This window comes from Ictidomys tridecemlineatus, chromosome 15 (assembly GCF_052094955.1).
Source record: "Ictidomys tridecemlineatus isolate mIctTri1 chromosome 15, mIctTri1.hap1, whole genome shotgun sequence".
Taxonomy (NCBI): Eukaryota; Metazoa; Chordata; class Mammalia; order Rodentia; family Sciuridae; genus Ictidomys; species Ictidomys tridecemlineatus.
This window is the reverse complement of record NC_135491.1, coordinates 45,847,444-45,864,863: the sequence shown is the minus strand read 5'-3', so window position 1 is coordinate 45,864,863 and position 17,420 is coordinate 45,847,444. Positions and strand designations below refer to the sequence as shown.

At 35.0% G+C, this 17,420-nt stretch overlaps 1 protein-coding gene across 2 annotated transcripts in view; it reads right to left on the bottom strand.

The window, feature by feature from the left end:
* Window positions 1-4,073: 4,073 nt before the first annotated feature.
* Cyb5b (cytochrome b5 type B) overlaps window positions 4,074-17,420 on the bottom strand; it is a 34,975-nt gene continuing 21,628 nt past the window's right edge. Inside the window, exons 4-5 of one of the 2 annotated variants that reach the window (XM_005318373.5) lie at window positions 11,325-11,353; window positions 4,074-7,681 (exon numbers count right to left, since the gene is read on the bottom strand). In XM_005318373.5, coding sequence (XP_005318430.1) covers window positions 7,591-7,681; window positions 11,325-11,353 — 120 coding nt within the window. In that variant the 3' untranslated portion in view covers window positions 4,074-7,590. The remainder of the gene's footprint in view (window positions 7,682-11,324; window positions 11,354-17,420) is intronic. The other variant, XM_021721701.3, reaches the window with a different exon arrangement.

The window sequence follows — 17,420 nt, the reverse complement described above, 5'->3', positions numbered from 1 at the left end:
TTTAGTCATACATGATAGCAGAATGTATTTTGACATATAATACATACATGGACTGTACATACATCAATCATTTCTATTCTATTCTGCTGCCCTTCCTATAAAATTACATTTTAAAATAAGAAATCTAAATTTTTTTAAGAAATGTATCGTCATGTTTTTCTTTTGTTAACATTTTTCTGGCAAATAGCACACTGGATCACATCATGGATATTGAAAAGTAGGCAGTTTGTGAATAAAGAATAGCCTGGAAAACCCCTTGTGGTAGCACACATCTGTAATCCCAGTGACTCAAGAGGCTGAGGCAGGAGCATTGCAAGTTCAAAGCCAGCCTTAGCTATTTAGCCAGCCCTAACCAACCTAGCAAGATCCTGTCTTAAAATAAAAAATAAGGGCAAGGGATATAGCTTAGTTGGTAGAGTGCTTGCCTGGTATCCACAAGGCCCTGGGTTCAATCCCTAGCACCAAAAAATATATACATACATAAATAAAAACATAAATGAAAAAGAGCTGGGGTTGTAGCTTAGTGGTAAAGAACCCCTAGGTTTGAACCACAGTACCAAAAAAAAAAAAAAAAAAAAAAAAGAAGAGCAGGGGGCTGGGGTTATAGCTCAGTGTTAAGAGTGCTTGCCTAGCATTTATGATGCCCTGTGTTCAGGCCCAGTAACACACACAAATATAAGAAGAAAATATGCTGATGTGATATTAAGTGAAAAGAACACAGTATGAAATTGTATTTACACCATGAAAACAGTAATGCATAGAAAAAGCCCTAGAATAAAATAGATAAAAGTGTTAAAGCAATTCCCACTGCTTTGGGTGCTGGGACAACTGCTGACCTTTTTTTCCTTTTTCAATTTTCTGTGTTTGTAAGAATTTTTTTTTTTAATTCAACTATCAAACCAACAAACTTACTTATATCCAACTCTAATCTTACCTAGGGAAAAGCATATCTTGAATATAAATTCTTACTCATTTCAATTCATAAAAATTCACCAATAATACTTTTCCAAAATAATTCTATTGTCGAAGAATATTTTTCTTAATGAGAAGTGGATAGCAGAGTCACAGATTTGGACATATTCTCACTATATGTTCTCTAAAATGGGGATATAATAGCATCTGCCTCTTGGGCTTGGTTGGGCATTAAATGTATCATAATGCATATAAAAGCCTTTAACACAAATGAGGCAGCATTGTAAGTGCTAATGGAAGATTGCTAAAGCCAGACAGCCTGGGTGCAGATTCTGACTCATTACTTATTCACATTGTAACACTGGACAAGTTTCATAACTTTTTATGACTCAGTTTCCCTTTCTGTAAATTGGGGATGATAAAAGTACTTGTTTTATAGAATTGTTACAAGGATTGAATGAGGTAATACCCATAAAGCATCTATCGAATACTATTTAAGTATGAACTTCTGGGGCTGGGGATGTGGCTCAAGCGGTAGCGTGCTCGCCTGGCATGTGTGCGGCTCGGGTTCGACCCTCAGCACCATATACAAACAAAGATGTTGTGTCGCCGAAAATTAAAAAATAAACATTAAAAAAAAATCTCTTTCTTAAAAAAAAAAAAAAAAGTATGAACTTCTTTTTTTTTTAGTATCAGGAATTGAGCCCAGAGGGGCTTAACCACTGAGCAACATTCTCAGCCCCTTTTTAAATTTTGAGATGTAGGAAGGCTCACCTGCTCCATAACAAAGGCAGCACTTTGATCTCTTCCTATCAATTTCAATATTGGAAGAGAACTCAAGGAAGGAGGAGTGCACTTACTGACCTAGTAAGGCTCAAGAGCTTCTAAGAAAAATAGTCCCTTGCCCTGTCCTTCTCTCCCCAATGCCTGATTCACAGAAAAATACTTTTCTCAGCTCTTTAGTCTTTTCTCCTGGTTTTTATCGCCATGCATCTAAAGGACATGTTTGTCCTATTTCTTGAATTTTCCATTTTAGACGTTTTATTGAGCTTGGTGAGATTGTTATGCCATGCAGGCTTCTCCTTTGTTCATCCTCCTAAGATAGTCAATAATTTTCATTAAGTATTTACATTAGGGTTATTGTTAAGTACAGTTCTATTATCCCATTTCCTTTCTTGTATATGTTTTATTGGAGTATATAAATTACTTTTTTCACATCTTTCTATAATGTATCATTCATGGGGCAAAAAAACACACATGACAATCTATCAGTTGCCCCCCCCACCCCAGCACCTTGGGCTCTCTCTCCTGGAAAGCTCTCTTCTCATATTCACCTTGGTTGTTCATGTTCCATTCTCTTGGGCTTCTATTTGACCACTCACAGTGGGAATTCATTTCACTTCTCCCATTTCCAACATAATGTATCTTCTTCTTTCTCAGCATATACCCTATAAAAACTTTAAAATATTTATTTAACTTCTTTTTTTTTTGGTGGGTATATCCCTCAGAAGCTAAGAATGGATACAGGAGGAAATTTCTTGATACCTCACATATTCAAGGTGACTTAATTCTACCTTAAACCTTGACTTGTAGTTTGCACACAGAATTCCAAGTTAGAGTCTTTTTCAGGGCAGTGATTGTCAAACCTCACATTCCCCTAAATCAATGCTTTTTTAAAAAATTTTTTTAGTTGTCAATGGACCTTTATTTTAATTATTTATTTATATGCAATGCTGAGAATCGAATCCAGTGCCTCATGTATGTGAGGCAAACACTCTACCACTGAACCCCAGACTGAAACAATGTTTTAGTTGATCTGTGGCAGGGCTGAATATTATTTTTAAATGTTCCAAGGAGATTACACAATAAACTAAACTGAATCCACTTAGCCTTCCTTCTTGGTCAACATAACTTGGGCATCCAAGGCTGGGGATGTGGCTCAAGCGGTAGCGTGATCGCCTGGCATGCGTGTGGCCTGTCCTCAGCACCACATATAAAACAAAGATGTTGTGTCCGCCGATAACTAAAAAAATAAATAATAAAATTCTCTCCCCCCCACACTCTCACTCTCTCTTAAAAATAAATAAATAAATAAATAACTTGGGCATCCAAAGGGGCATACAAGCCCCTCCTCTCTGAAGTCAGTTAATGAAGGTACTTAAATATATACATACACACCAAGTAGGTGATGATAGCTTCTGTTTTGGGTAACTGATTTCCTTGAGAAAAATAGTCCCTGAGCCACAACCCCAGCCTGAGAATTAAAATGCTGGTATATATGTGATTGAGTGAGCTTTGAATACAAAGTATAGACATTATTTAGCTAATTGTTAATTCATGCTATTAATTATCAGATTGAAATAAATTATATGGACATTCCTTACCTCAAATTTTCATAATTGGAATCACAATCTTCTACCTCAATCAATTGGGATCTGTTGAGCCCTTACCAAATATTCAGCATCAGGAAGAGTGCTGTGATAATGAATTCTTATTAGTATCAAAGATTAAACATTAGATTCAAATGCTGGTTATAATGGGGCTATCCTTTCCTGTTACTAATCCTCAATTCCTGTGGTAGTGAAATAACCAAGCCCTAATGAACAATCTTTTATCAGTAATCTGATATAATGTTAGTAATGTTAGAAGGCTATCAGTATGTTTTAAAGGCAATTATAAAAATGGTTTATTTCCCTTATTTTATTAACATAGTCACCAGAACTTCAATCTCCATGTTTAATTTTCTCCAACAGTTTATTTCCAAGAAAAACAATCATTTGAAGCCTGGCATTGCAGATAATAAAACATTATTACCTTATATTGGCTTCTCTTTAGCAGATGATTTCAGCAGAAATAGAAACCCAAACAGTCTACCGGTTCACATCCATTACATGGCAAAAGCCTTGATTTTTGTGTCTTCAGATTATCATATGAGCAACTCACTTCCAGCAAAGAGAAGCAGCAGCACGAATACTGAAGAACCAGAGAACTCCTACCAAGTTTCACTAAAACAGGATTCACAGATACAGGTGAAGTTCCTGCTTCTAAATTACTTTCATCCAGAGCACCTGAGGACTATAGAACCAATACTTCTACTTAAAAAAAAAAAAAAAAAAAAAAGGAGGAATAAAAATTTTAAAAATAACTGTAGACAGAGCAAGAAAAGGAAAACAGTATCTTTATTGTGTGTAATTCTAACAAACATTCACTGTGTGCACATTCCAGCAGAGACAGAGATCTTTGTTCAAAATATGCTGAAATAAAATAGGTAAACAAATTCCATTATTGAATACACAAAAGGAATGTTAATGTTACTCATTCACAGTCCAGAGTGAAGTAAAAAGAAAGTTAAATAACCAAAATAATGTTTTGCCCAAACAGCAAACATAGGTGACAGGCATGGGCAAGGAGCAGCTACTCAAACTTGTAAGTAAGATGTTGGATACAGGGTAGGTAATTTGATAAATCTCCCTCTGCTTTTGTGAAATCTCTGTCCTTGAGCACCCCACAAATTCTAAACAGGACTTTTTCAGAGCACAGCAGCCAAATGAGACTAAGCCAATATTTTTGTGATAGCTGTCAACAAACAAGATGGTTTAAAAAAAATCAATTTCTTGTTGAGACATTTAGAAATGTCTAAATCCATTTCTCTTGGGGTGGAAGGTAAAGAACATTAATGCTCTGCATTTCAATCTCTTAAAATGAAATTTAACCACGTAGATTTCACTTGATATTTTAAGTATGAGATTCTATAAGGAATGATACAACTGGCCTATAAATCATTTTTCCATTATTCCCCATCAGAACTAAATGAATATAAACCCAACAGTGAACTTATTTCACAATATAAGATTTATGAAAACTGCTTAAATAACCCTACAGGCTCAAATGATAGGTTCCAATGGATTTCTGCTCATGCTTAAGCTGTCACACGAGCAGATTTAAACACAATATACACTTTGTCCCCCATTGCCTTCTTACCTTTATGAATACAGAAGTCATCTGGAAGTGAAAACCAACTCCCAAGAGTCAGGGGCTGAGAAATTTTAGAGAACAGGCCCTAACATCCTATATTTTTGTAGCACAAAATTTGTATCATTTCCTCCTTGCATTCACCAGCCATTATGTGTACAGTACAGTGTGCAGCAGCAGCTGGCCCTCCTCAGGAAAAAACACCAACAGAGGAACACCCCAGGCCCAGGGGGACACTGTCAGCCAACAGGGACTAGCTCCATTTGCTCTCAGAGGGGATTCCATGAGCTACTAACACCAAGATTGTGTAGAAAATTCAAATCTAGTTCTTAAACCAAAGTCCTTTTGGGTGGATTTGGCTATTGTGCTGTATAATTTATAGTTTAGAAAAACTTTTGCAAACTCACTCAAGAGCTACTTTTCACCTGGCTGCTTATGAAGACAGCAAAATTATACAGTAAATGGACTTTAAAATTGTTTTTTATAATACAAAGTAACATAGTATTAGCAGTACTTCAAAAGAAGCCCTGGGTTCTACATGGATTTCAAGGACAATAGAGACAAAGTCTGAAAATCTTTTCCCTCTGGCTCTTAGTAAAAAAGTAAGTCCACATATAAATGGGGGAAAAAAAATCAATACGAAATAGAAAAACACTGTCTGGTGTTTCCCCTAGAAATATCAAAAACACCAATTTTACTTAAGACTATAGTTCTTCTAGCATTTCTTGTAAGCCAGGTGTTTTTCACTCAATTTTAGATACTGCCAAAATACTTTACAATTGATCCAAGTTATCTTCTAGCTTAGCATTAGCTTTGAGCATTCCATTTCCAAGTCCTCAATACTCCTTTGTTCTTTACCTCTATCCCAATCCACTCCAAGTAATCATGCAACTTAATTATTATAGCAATTACATACAATCCTTATTTAAGACAACCCTTTCTTGTCTTTAAATGGAGGTGCATCAAGTCATACTACTCGTTACATAATAGCCAACTATTTAATGCATTTTCTTAAAGTAGCATCTTATAATACAAATATTTTCTAAAGATAAAAGTTTGATTATATCCATATCAGATATATAAAAAAAGTCAGCCAGAAATAACTCCAAAATATCATATCCAAGTATGCAAGAAAAAGATTAATATTATTTTGATGAATTCTGAATTCATTCAACTGCTAAGTCACAGGATATAAAATCTGGGTTGAACTTTTTCTTAAATAGTTTGTAATGAGCAGACTTGGTTTACTGGTCAGTTTCATGTCTCCTCAAGTACTAGGCAAACTGGAAGGGAGGGAGAAGATACTGAGCAGCATCTATAGTCCTTCTTGAACCAGCTGCTCCTTGCTGGAAATGACAATGGCCCAAAAGCAGACTAATAATCCTCAAAGAATAGAGAGAAAAATCACCATAGCTACTGACACAAAACAGCCAGTATACTATCTATTTAGGTGCTTCCTTGTGGTGAGGGCAGTAGGGGGAAAGAGGAGTAAAAAATGCCAGAGGAATACCTGGCCCAATAAGAAATAGTAAATAATTCTAAATAATAACCTACTTTTCAATGAAACACACATCCAAGGAAGGGGAAAAAACTGCCAATTCTTTAATCTTAATGGAAAGCACAAAACCACAAGTTGGAGCCATGGAGGTAAAATACAGATGAAATGGAAAACTGCCTTTTGTCATGATCTCCCACTTTCAAATGACATTTTATATGGAAGTTTTTTTACTCGGACGAACAAAAGATCAAACTGAAATCTCTTACTTGTGTAAAACTGGGAACCAAAAATTGCTAATCGATAAACAAAACAGCAGCAAGAATCCCTGGTAGGCTCTACGGACATAATTATACACTTATATTTTACCAATAAAATAAAGGTAGAAAAAGAGAAAGACGGTTAGAAATTAGTGCCAAATCAAAGAGAAGATTTGGTGTCATTTCTAAACTCCCATCTTAAAGTAGTGTTTTCAAAAGATTACTCTGAACTTGCCAGGGTTCTGTCACCTCAATTCATCCCTCCCTTCCTTTGGCTTTTCTCACCCACAAGAAATCAAAGGGAGGCACATCTTTGTTCAGCATCCCTTGGAATGAAAAGGGGCTGGGAGTGGGAGGAGCTATCAGCTTATATTAGCCTGCAAGGGAGATAACCACATAGTTCTTTCTGCTTTTAACAAATATAAAAGGGAACAAGATCATTTGGCAGTGTGTTTTAACAGATGTGTACCTAACTTCATGAATAAACTCCTTGTGATAATAGAATTATCAGAATTTTAAAAAATATTTACTTAAAAGAAATATGGGAAAAGAAAACTTTCAAAATTAGAGTGCTGCCTTGGTAAGAATGTATAATGTGCATTCAAATTACTGGAAAGCAAGCATTTTTTCCAAAGAATAATGTCACTATGACATATGAATTACAATCGTTAACACAAATGTTTGAAATGTAAGGATACTGTGGAAATAAGTGAAGAGAAGAAACATGGCAAAGACACAGGACAGTGAGCAGGTAGTTTGGGAGTAAGGCTCTCAGAGATGAAGGACACTGGTCCCAGATTGGAGGTGGATGTCTGGTCAACTGTCTTGGCTCCAAGGGGGAAGAATACAACCGGCAGGATTCAAACAAGAGGACACCAATATAGCCCTCACAGCAAGTCTCCAATTTTTACTCCCAAGTGGATGTGTTTCCCACACTTCAACACGGTCTCCTCAGGAGGATTTACTTTCCGCCATGTAGTAACGATACAGGAAACCTACGAGAATAGCGCCTATGATGGGGAAAATCCAATATGCCCAGCAACTAGAAATAGGAAAAAAAAAAGCAATGAAGTTGTGAATATTTTATACCAATCATTCACTACCTTTCATATTTTAATATTTATGTAGGCAAGAGCCTTTGATTTACTTTGAGAAATTTAACTGCTTTTATCACATAGTAGCTAGAAAAACTCCAAAATATTTGAAGTGACAATACTAAAAAGCAAGTTTTTTTTAAAGAGGCTAAAAACAGAACTAAATGATATAAAAAAATAAATATATATGCATATATTTCTATAGATATTTCTATAAAGACAGAGTGGTTATTTCTGGGTTATAGGACTGTGGATAGTGTAAATTTTTCTTTGTGGTTTTATTTTCCATGTAGTTTGTAAATTTTTTGGTTTTTTTGGTGGTGATGTTGGGGATAGAACTGAGGGCCTTGTGTATGCTAGGCAAATACTCTACCATTGACCTACACCTCCAGTCTAAATTAATATTTATAAATATTTAGGAAAATAGAATAAGATACATTTCATAAACATATAGGTATTTATATATCTATCCCATTATAAATCTAGAATTGACACTAAAACAGCTGTTCAAATTCTAGTACCTCAAAAAAAAAATTCCTTAAATTAACACTATAAAACTAAAGGACATACATGCATACAGAACATCATTGATAGTTCTAAAGAGATAAACAAATGACCCTTGGATTAAGAAGTACTACAGAAGACTTCTCTTAGAGGAGTTTTGGAACAGTAATAATTCTCTTTTAATTCTTTTAATAGAATTTAAAAGCATTTCTAATTTTAAGATGTAATTCTTCCACGATCCAAATGACCTGGCTGCCCCCTCAACTTACGACATATCCAGACTTGGTATTAAATGGTTTCCAAGTCAATAAAACCAGTAAGGTTCATGGCAAAATGATTCTCTTTGCCTAAGCATGCCTAGCACTTTGTACACTGAAAAATAACAAAAAGCTACTCTTGAACATGTTTAGAATTTTGGCCTTTTAAAAAAACAACCAAGATGGCATGTGTAATAGCAATGTGGCTGTTAATGTCCCCGTAAGAAAAATGAACTCAGACTTCTTGAAGAGCAACCATGAACGACTATGTCCAAAGGTAGGAACCTTGAGTAAACTCTGAAGAAAAACTCTTCAGTACAAAAGACAGAATGGTTCACTACCAATTCTAATAAAATCTTCCCATTACTTAACAGCTACTGAGAAGAGAAGCAGGGGAAATGCATTTATACTGCACTGAAGGAGAACTAGATTCAACAATAACTTCATGCCATAAGATAGAATTTTCTTCTTTGGATATTCATCCAGGTTATTGCATGTAATTACTGCATGTAGTTATGATACACTTATTTTTTTTCTTTGTAGTATTCTACTATATAGATACATATGAATTTATTCATTCATTTTATTAATGCATGAATATGTGAATTGTTTCCAGTGTTTGAATACCTTGAATAATGCTGCTATGATCATTTTTGTATGTATTTCCTGGTATACTTGTCACATGTTTCTTTTTTTTCTTTCTTTCTTTCTTCTTTTTTTTTTTTTTTTTAAGATATAGTCTTGCTATGTTGCCCAGGCTAGTCTTGAACTTCTGGTCTCAAGTGACCCCTGCCTCAGCCTCCCAAATAGCTGGAACTATCAGTAAGTGCCACCATATCCAGCTTGTGCACATATTTCTATTGAATATATACTTAGAAATGGAACTGCTAGGTTAAAAGTTATTCATATTTACTAGATAATGTCAAATTGTTTTCCAAAGTGATTGTACACATTTATATTGCCATAAGAGTGCTTAAAAGACTTAGTGATTCACTTCCTAACCAAGTCTACTAATTTTCAGAATTTTATATTTTTAACAAGCTAGTAGGTGTGAAATATATCTGTGATTTTATTTTTTGGTACTAGAAATTGAATCCAGGGGCACTTAACCAATGAGCCACACTCCCAGTCCTTTTTGTATTTTATTTAGAGACAGCGTCTCACTGAGTTGCTTAAGGCCTCACTAAGTTGCTGAGGCTGGCTTTGAGCCTCCTGCCTCAACCTCCCAATCCGCTGAGATTATCCTATAACACCACGCCTGGCTACCTATAATTCTTTTTCTTTTTTGGTACTAAGGATTAAACTCGGGGGCACTTTATCACTGAGCCATATCACCAAACCTTTTTACTTTTTGAGACAGGGTTTTACTATGTTACTAGGGGTCTTGCTGAGACTGGCCCAAACTTGTGATCCTCCTGCCTAAGCCTCTGGGGTCACTGGGATTAAGGCATGCACCACCATGTCCAGCTATACCTATGATTTTAATTTGTATGTCTTTGGTGATAAATGACATTAAATTTTTTCCATATGCTTATATTTGTGTTTTTTCTTCTGTAAAGTCATAAATCTTTTTCTCATATTTTATTAATTTTTAAAAACTTCATTTGCAAGAAGTCTTTATGTATTCTATTAATAATTCTTACTCAGTTTTATGTATAGCATAAATCAACTACAAGTTTATATCCCTATATTTTCAAATTTTTGTGGTACTGGGCAATGAACCCAATCTCTACCATTGAGCTATACATCCCCAGCCCTAGTCACCCTCTTTTTAAAATTCTGAGATAGGGTCTAACTAAGTTGCCTAGGCTGGCCTCAAACTTGGATTCTACAGCTTCAGCTTCTCAATAGCTGGGATTACAGGCTGTGCCATCATGTCCAACTATTTTCAAAATCTTTATGTAGCATTTGGCTGAATCAAAGTCTTTAGTTTTGAGGAAACTTAAATTACCAATAATACATATTTTTATATGATGCCTTTTACTTCAAATAAAAGAACTGGTATTTTATAGAAGAAAAAAGACATTTTCTGCCTAAAATCCTTTGAGATCTCCAAAAGACAGAGCAGACAGTATTACATCATCTCTATGATTCTTTATAAGCCAAGGATTCCACAGTCATCTCAAGTAGAGACATTTATGGGACGGTAATTTACACATTTCAGAGCTAATAATACCCTTTTACTAAAAATTCTGCAAGGTATATACTGTAAGCGAACTTCTGAGAAAACCCAAATTTCTAAATATGACTCTAATAAATCTTTTCCTGTTTAAAATATAATTATAGCACCTGTGAGGGTTGACTGAAACTTAAGTGTGAAGTGGAAGTCACAAGCTAGGATGAACAGCACACACTCAGGACCTGACTTCATAGGTACTTGCCCTTGCATACTGGCCTCTTAATAACTATGACTCCATCTTTATGTCATCATAAGATTTAAAAATTACTCAAGGTGTGAATCTTTTAGATTATTGAAAATGCTTGAAACTGTAAAAATTAATTTTACTGCTGTCAAAGAACTACTAAATTTGTAATGACTTTTGACCAAAAATGAACTAGCTGTCATACTGTACTCTTATTTTGTGTTTGCCTAGACTAGTCTTGTCTTGTGTTGTTTTGTTCTGGTACTGGGGACAGAACCCAGAGGTGCTTTACCACTGAGCTATGCCCCAAGCCTTTTGTTTTACTCTTTTTTTTGGACAGGATCTTGCTAAGTTGCTAAGATCCTCAGGTGTACACCACTATTCTTAAGTGTGTTATACATGAATATTCATGAAAGAATCTCTTGTCAGACATTATATATAAGGAAGTCTTTTAATGGGATACCAACCTTTTGCATGTATCATTTTTCGAAGGATCCTTAAGAAGATACATATTCAAAAATAACAAAAAGAAAAAAGATTAATACAACATGTTGAGTCTTCTTGCATATTTATATAAATTCTGTAGCTAATAACAGAACTTTATCTTTCATGCATTTTGATGTTATGAAACCTTAAGCAATAGAAGGACCATAAATTTTATTTCTAATAACATATTGATACTCTCCAGTGAATAATCACTAATGAAACATTTTTAGAAGTAAAAAAAAATTGCTAATGATACACACTTATATTGAAACAATAAGTTTTTTAGTTACAATGATAGGCTTGGTTAAGCTGGGCTTGCCACTGGCTCTAGCTAAGATCACATTCTCTAAAAACATGGTAAGAACATATAACCTGTGAAGTGCTCTAAGATCAGGCAGATGACTGCTTGTGGTTTACAGAAATGAACTGGTTTACTCTATGAAATCATAATAATATGACTAAAGATCTTAGGATTTATTTCACAGTAAAAAGGAAGAGACAGCAGTTCAAAGGAAGAAAAATACCAAAATAATCTTTAAAACAAACTTTAGCAATTAAACTAATATACGTGATATGGATGAATTGTCAAGCCAAGAAGCCAGAAATATATAACCACTTATTTAAGCCTGCTTACATAAAAATATCCAGAACAGAACAATCAATAGAAGCAAAAAATAGATTAGTGATTGCCTACAGCTAGGGTGGGAAAGGAAGAATAAGGAGGCAGACTGGAAAATGACTGCTAATGAGCAGAGGGTTTACATAATGAGTTTGTTCTAAAATTGTGATTATGGTTGCACACTTCTGTGAATATACTCAGAACCATTGACTCGTACATTTTTTAAAAAGAAATTATTTTTTAGTTTTTTGGTGGACACAATATCTTTATTTTACTTTATGTGGTGCTGAGGATTGAACCCAGTGCCTCATGAATGCTAGACGAGCACTCTACCACTGAGCCACAACCCCAGTCCGACTCTACATTTTAAATAGATGAATTATATGGTATGTGAATCATCAATAAAATTGTTATTAAAACTATTTTTACTCCATTTAAATATCATGTGAAATTAATAATTCCATTAATTAGCTACATAGTATAAAGTCCTGCTAACCTATTGCCAGAGGACAAAAACCTATTAGCATAGGTTGCAATTGCTCAAAGTAACATCTTTGAAAATATGCAGAAGTGGGGCTGGGGATGTGGCTCAAGCGGTAGCACGCTCGCCTGGCATGTGCAAGGCGAGGGGTTCGATCCTCAGCACCACATAAAAATAAAAAAATAAAGATGTTGTGTCCACTGAACACTAAAAAATAAATATTAAAAAATTTTCTCTCTCTCTTTAAAAAAAATATGTAGAAGTATGCAGGGCATGTATATAGTGTATTAAATCAGCTTAATCACAATTTTCAATAATCTCAAAGAATTTCCAGGAATCATACATACTGGACAAGATATACTTTTTTTTTTTTTTTTTTTTAGAGAGAGTGAGAGAGGAGAGAGAGAGAGAGAGAGAGAGAGAGAGAGAGAGAGAGAGAGAATTTTTAATATTTATTTATTTTTTTTAGTTCTCGGCAGACACAACATCTTTGTTGGTATGTGGTGCTGAGGATCGAACCCGGGCCGCACGCATGCCAGGCGAGCGCGCTACTGCTTGAGCCACATCCCAGCCCATGGACAAGATATACTTTAAAGCAGTCCATGAAGTGAGTATTAATTTCTTGTATACAAAATAATGTTATGCAAATAAACATATGCTCCAAATCTGAAAGAAATTAGCCTATAGGCAAATAAAACTTCCAATAAAAGGCTTTAGATAAACCATACTAATATATACCATACCAAACTTCTTTGAGAACTTGATGATTTTTATTATCTGGGACATTTCTGTTAGTATAATATGGATTGGGCTACTTAAAACATGTAACACAAATCTCACCATTATGTATAATTTTAATGCACCCATAAAAGATATGAAAAAAACACATTACAGGTCAATCTTTGAAAATATTACTATCTTATAGTTTGGGAGGCTGTAGTAGTATAATATAGATGTAGAATCTATAATTACATAAAGTCATATAGAGTTCATATAAATGGATTCTCTGTATGTCAACACTTTTAGCCTCTAGGATGAACCTTAAATAACACAATAAGCAAGAAGAAAAAAAGAGAACCAAGACCATAACACATATGGTAAATAACTAAAATAACTAAAAACATAAATGGTGTTTATTGAATTAAAGTGCTCCTGCTTTAACATTAATTCATCTCTGAAGGCAAAAAAGGCCAAGCTGCCCAACATTTTGGAGAAAAGAGAAGAGAAACAAGCACCTATTCCTTTTAGAACACTGACAAACAAGTAAATTCCAAATTACAGTGGTCCCACTTTTAATCAACTGTTAAAGAAAGAAATCCAGTATTATGACATTATTACAAGAGAGCAGATCAAACCCAAAGTTCCAGCATAAGCTCAACCAGGTAATTAATATACATGTTTCTTTAGTTTCCAAAGATTTGGAATACATCTGCAAACAACAAAATTGCTTAAGTCTTCTATGATTTTAGCTCAAAATTAATAGAAATTAACAGTTTAAAATTGGAGAGCTGGGATTGTAGCTTAGTTGTGGAGTGCTTGCCTGGCATGTGTGAGACAATGGTTCAATACCACATATAAATAAAAAAAGGTCAACTGGCAACTAAAAATTTTTAAAATAAATAAATAAATAGATGAAACTGGGTCCTAAAGTTCAAGGTTCATTAGGGTTTTTTTTACCCCCTTAATATTTTCAGTTGTAGATGGACACAATACTTTTGTTTATTTAGTTTTTTTACATGGTGCTGGAGATCAAACCTGGTGCCTCACATGTACTAGACAAATGCTCTAACACTGAGCCACAACCCCAGGCTTTTAATCACCACATAAAATAATTAAATAAATTAATTAATATACAAATAAATACCAAAGATGGGCTTTGTAGGTTAAAAGGAAATATTTTATAATACCTGAGTAAACTGCGTAAAGCTGCTCATAACTGAAATTAAGGCTAAGTATCTTTCAGGTCAATGCTAAAACATTTTTCTCATTGGAAAATAAAAGGCTCATATTAGAAGAATTTCAATCCTAACATCATATTTAATTATTTTCACACAATTTTCTTTTTTTGTGGTGCTAGGGATTGAACCCACGGTGTGAGGTAAGCACTCTACCAACTGAGCTATATCCCCACCCCTTGGACACAATTTTCTGAGCCAAAGGTATTGTAACAAAATCTATGTGAACTTTTTTTGCAGTAATGGGGATTGAACCCAGAGCTTTGTGCATGTTAGGCACTCTATCACTGAGCAACATCCCCAGCCCTTTGGTTTTTAATTTTGAAACAGGGTCTCGCTAAGTTGCTGAAGCTGTTCTGGAACTTCCTAATCTCCTGCCTCACTCTCCCAAGTAGCTGAGATTACAGGCAAGTGCCACCATATATGGCTACAAGAGCAAAGAAAGGAAACACCATTCTCTCATGTCCTGGAGATTGAAGGAGCATGTGTTGAGTTCTCCCTCTCCCATCAGCTCTATAAAGGATTGTTTTCCCAAACACTCTTCCAAGAGGTCTTGCACCTCAAGTACTGATCCAATCTGACATAGTTAAGAAAATGACAAAGAAATGTCACATCTAGTAATCCCATGATGTCAGCAGAGGAAATTCTGCGTATGAGAAAACATTAGAGAGGAGCACACACACACACACACACACACACACACTTAAGGAATGTGGTGTACCTTCTCATCAGGACATAAACTCAGGAAAGAATGAGCCAATTATAATTATAATGTGTTAAAATACAGAGGCAAGGCATTATAAGCATACCTTCAACCTATAATAGTTTTCATTTAGGCTTTCAAAAGCTTAAATACAAGGTGTATAAAGCGTATAAGGAATTTATATTTTAATCCCTAAAGTGGATGGTTGCTATCTCAAGAAGATTCCAAGCATATAAAATTGGAGGAAGCAATGTTAAGCCACAGAACACCTTTAGAAAATTTAATAGACATTTGGGTAGTCTTTTATAGTTTTAGATTTAGTACATTTCAGTAACTGTAGGCAAAAGTTAACTTATGAAAAAAGACTGGGAATTTTGGCTTCAAACATACGAGAATGAATTTTACCCCCATTAATACCATAGACCTTGTACCATAAACCAACACTATGTGAATTTTAGTATTAGTTGTATCTCACACCTAAAACATTTGAAAACTGAAAAGTACATGATTTCAACATTTTATAGTTCTTTTTTTTTTTTTTTTTTTTTTTTTTTTTTTTTTTTTTTTTTTTTTTTTTTTTAAAGAGAGAGTGAGAGAGAGGGGGACAGAGAGAGAGAGAGAGAGAGAGAGAGAGAGAGAGAGAATTTTAACATTTATTTATTTTTTCTTAGTTCTCGGCGGACACAACATCTTTGTTGGTATGTGGTGCTGCTGAGGATCGAACCCGGGCCGCACGCATGCTAGGCGAGCGCGCTACCGCTTGAGCCACATCCCCAGCCCCAACATTTTATAGTTCTAACTATGATCCTGTGGTATGAATCTTGGGGACAGCCTTCTTACAAAAATATACGAATCACTACAAACCATTTCTTTCTGGATGAGAATACAGTTTAACAATTACTGCCTTGCAAACTATATCTCCTGAGCCAGTCTGGTTATGTAAAAAAATATTTCCCTGGGCTGGGGATGTGGCTCAAGCGATAACGCGCTCACCTGGCATGCTAGGGACACTGGGTTCAATCCTCAGCACCTTATAAAAGTTAAATAAAGCTGTTGTGTCCACAGTAAACTAAAAAAATAAATATTAAAAAAATTCTCTCTCTCCTAAAAAAAAATTTCCCTGTAGGTAAGGTAAAATTAAAAAAACAAAAAAATTCCATAAAACAACTTTCTATACAGCCCTCTTAAGAACCTATTGTGCTAAGATACGTAACACATTCGTAGAGAAAAAAATTGTAACGCTCACAGAACGATTTCTTTTGTTTAATATTTATTTTTTTAGTTGTACACAATACCTTTATTTTGTTTATTTATTTTTATGTGGTGCTGAGGATTAAACCCAGGGCCGAGGATTAAACTCAGGGCCGCGCATGCACTAGGCGAGCGCTCTATCGCTGAGCCACAACCCTAGCCCAGAATGATTTCTTTTGAAACCTAAGAAGTAAAAAAAAAAAAACTTATAACACTGGACAGCTATTTTGAAAAGCATGTTACCTTAATCCCTGTTTTGCAAAACTACATATCATTTCTAAACAAAGCTTCCCAAAATGATGTTAATCCTTCATATAATTCTTGACAGGGCATTTTGTTTTATAATAGTGGGTTTACAATGACATTCTATGCTTTATTCTAAAAAAAAATATGTTACAAAACACAAATGTCAGGCAAAACAAGGAACAATGAGCTGGGCCTGATGGTGCTTGCCTGTAATCCCAGTAACTCCAAAGCTGAGGCAGGAAGATCTTATATTTGTGGTCAGTCTCAGCAATTTCGCGAGGCCCTGTCTCAATAATTTTCAAAGTAAATTGAGTAGTAGGTGTGGTGGTGCATGGTTGTAATCCCAGTGGCTCAGGAGACTGAGGCATAAGAATCTCAAGTTCAGAGCCAGCCTCAGCAACTCAATGAGGCCCTAAGCAATTCATCGAGTCTCTGTCTCTAAATAAAATATAAAAAGGAATGGGGATGTAGCTCAGTGGTCAGGCATCCCTGGGTTCAATCCCCAGTATCAGGAAAACACTAAACAAAACCAAAATCAACAACAGCAAAACAAACAAAGAGAGAACGATGAAACAACCAAAGTTCTTTAGTAAACAGTAAGCACTATTCATCTAAAGGGCATCTGCACACCCATTCTAAACTTTTAAAAAATTAGATAGTAAGTTGATAGGAATATTAAAGAATTCTTAAAAGTAAACTTCTAGTTTAATGTAACTACTATTAATTTGAATAATGGTTTGAGTGTATCCCTCTAGAGTTAACGTACCGGAAGATTCTTCCTCATTAGTAGAGGTCCTAATGGAAGATCCGTAGGGCATTGGG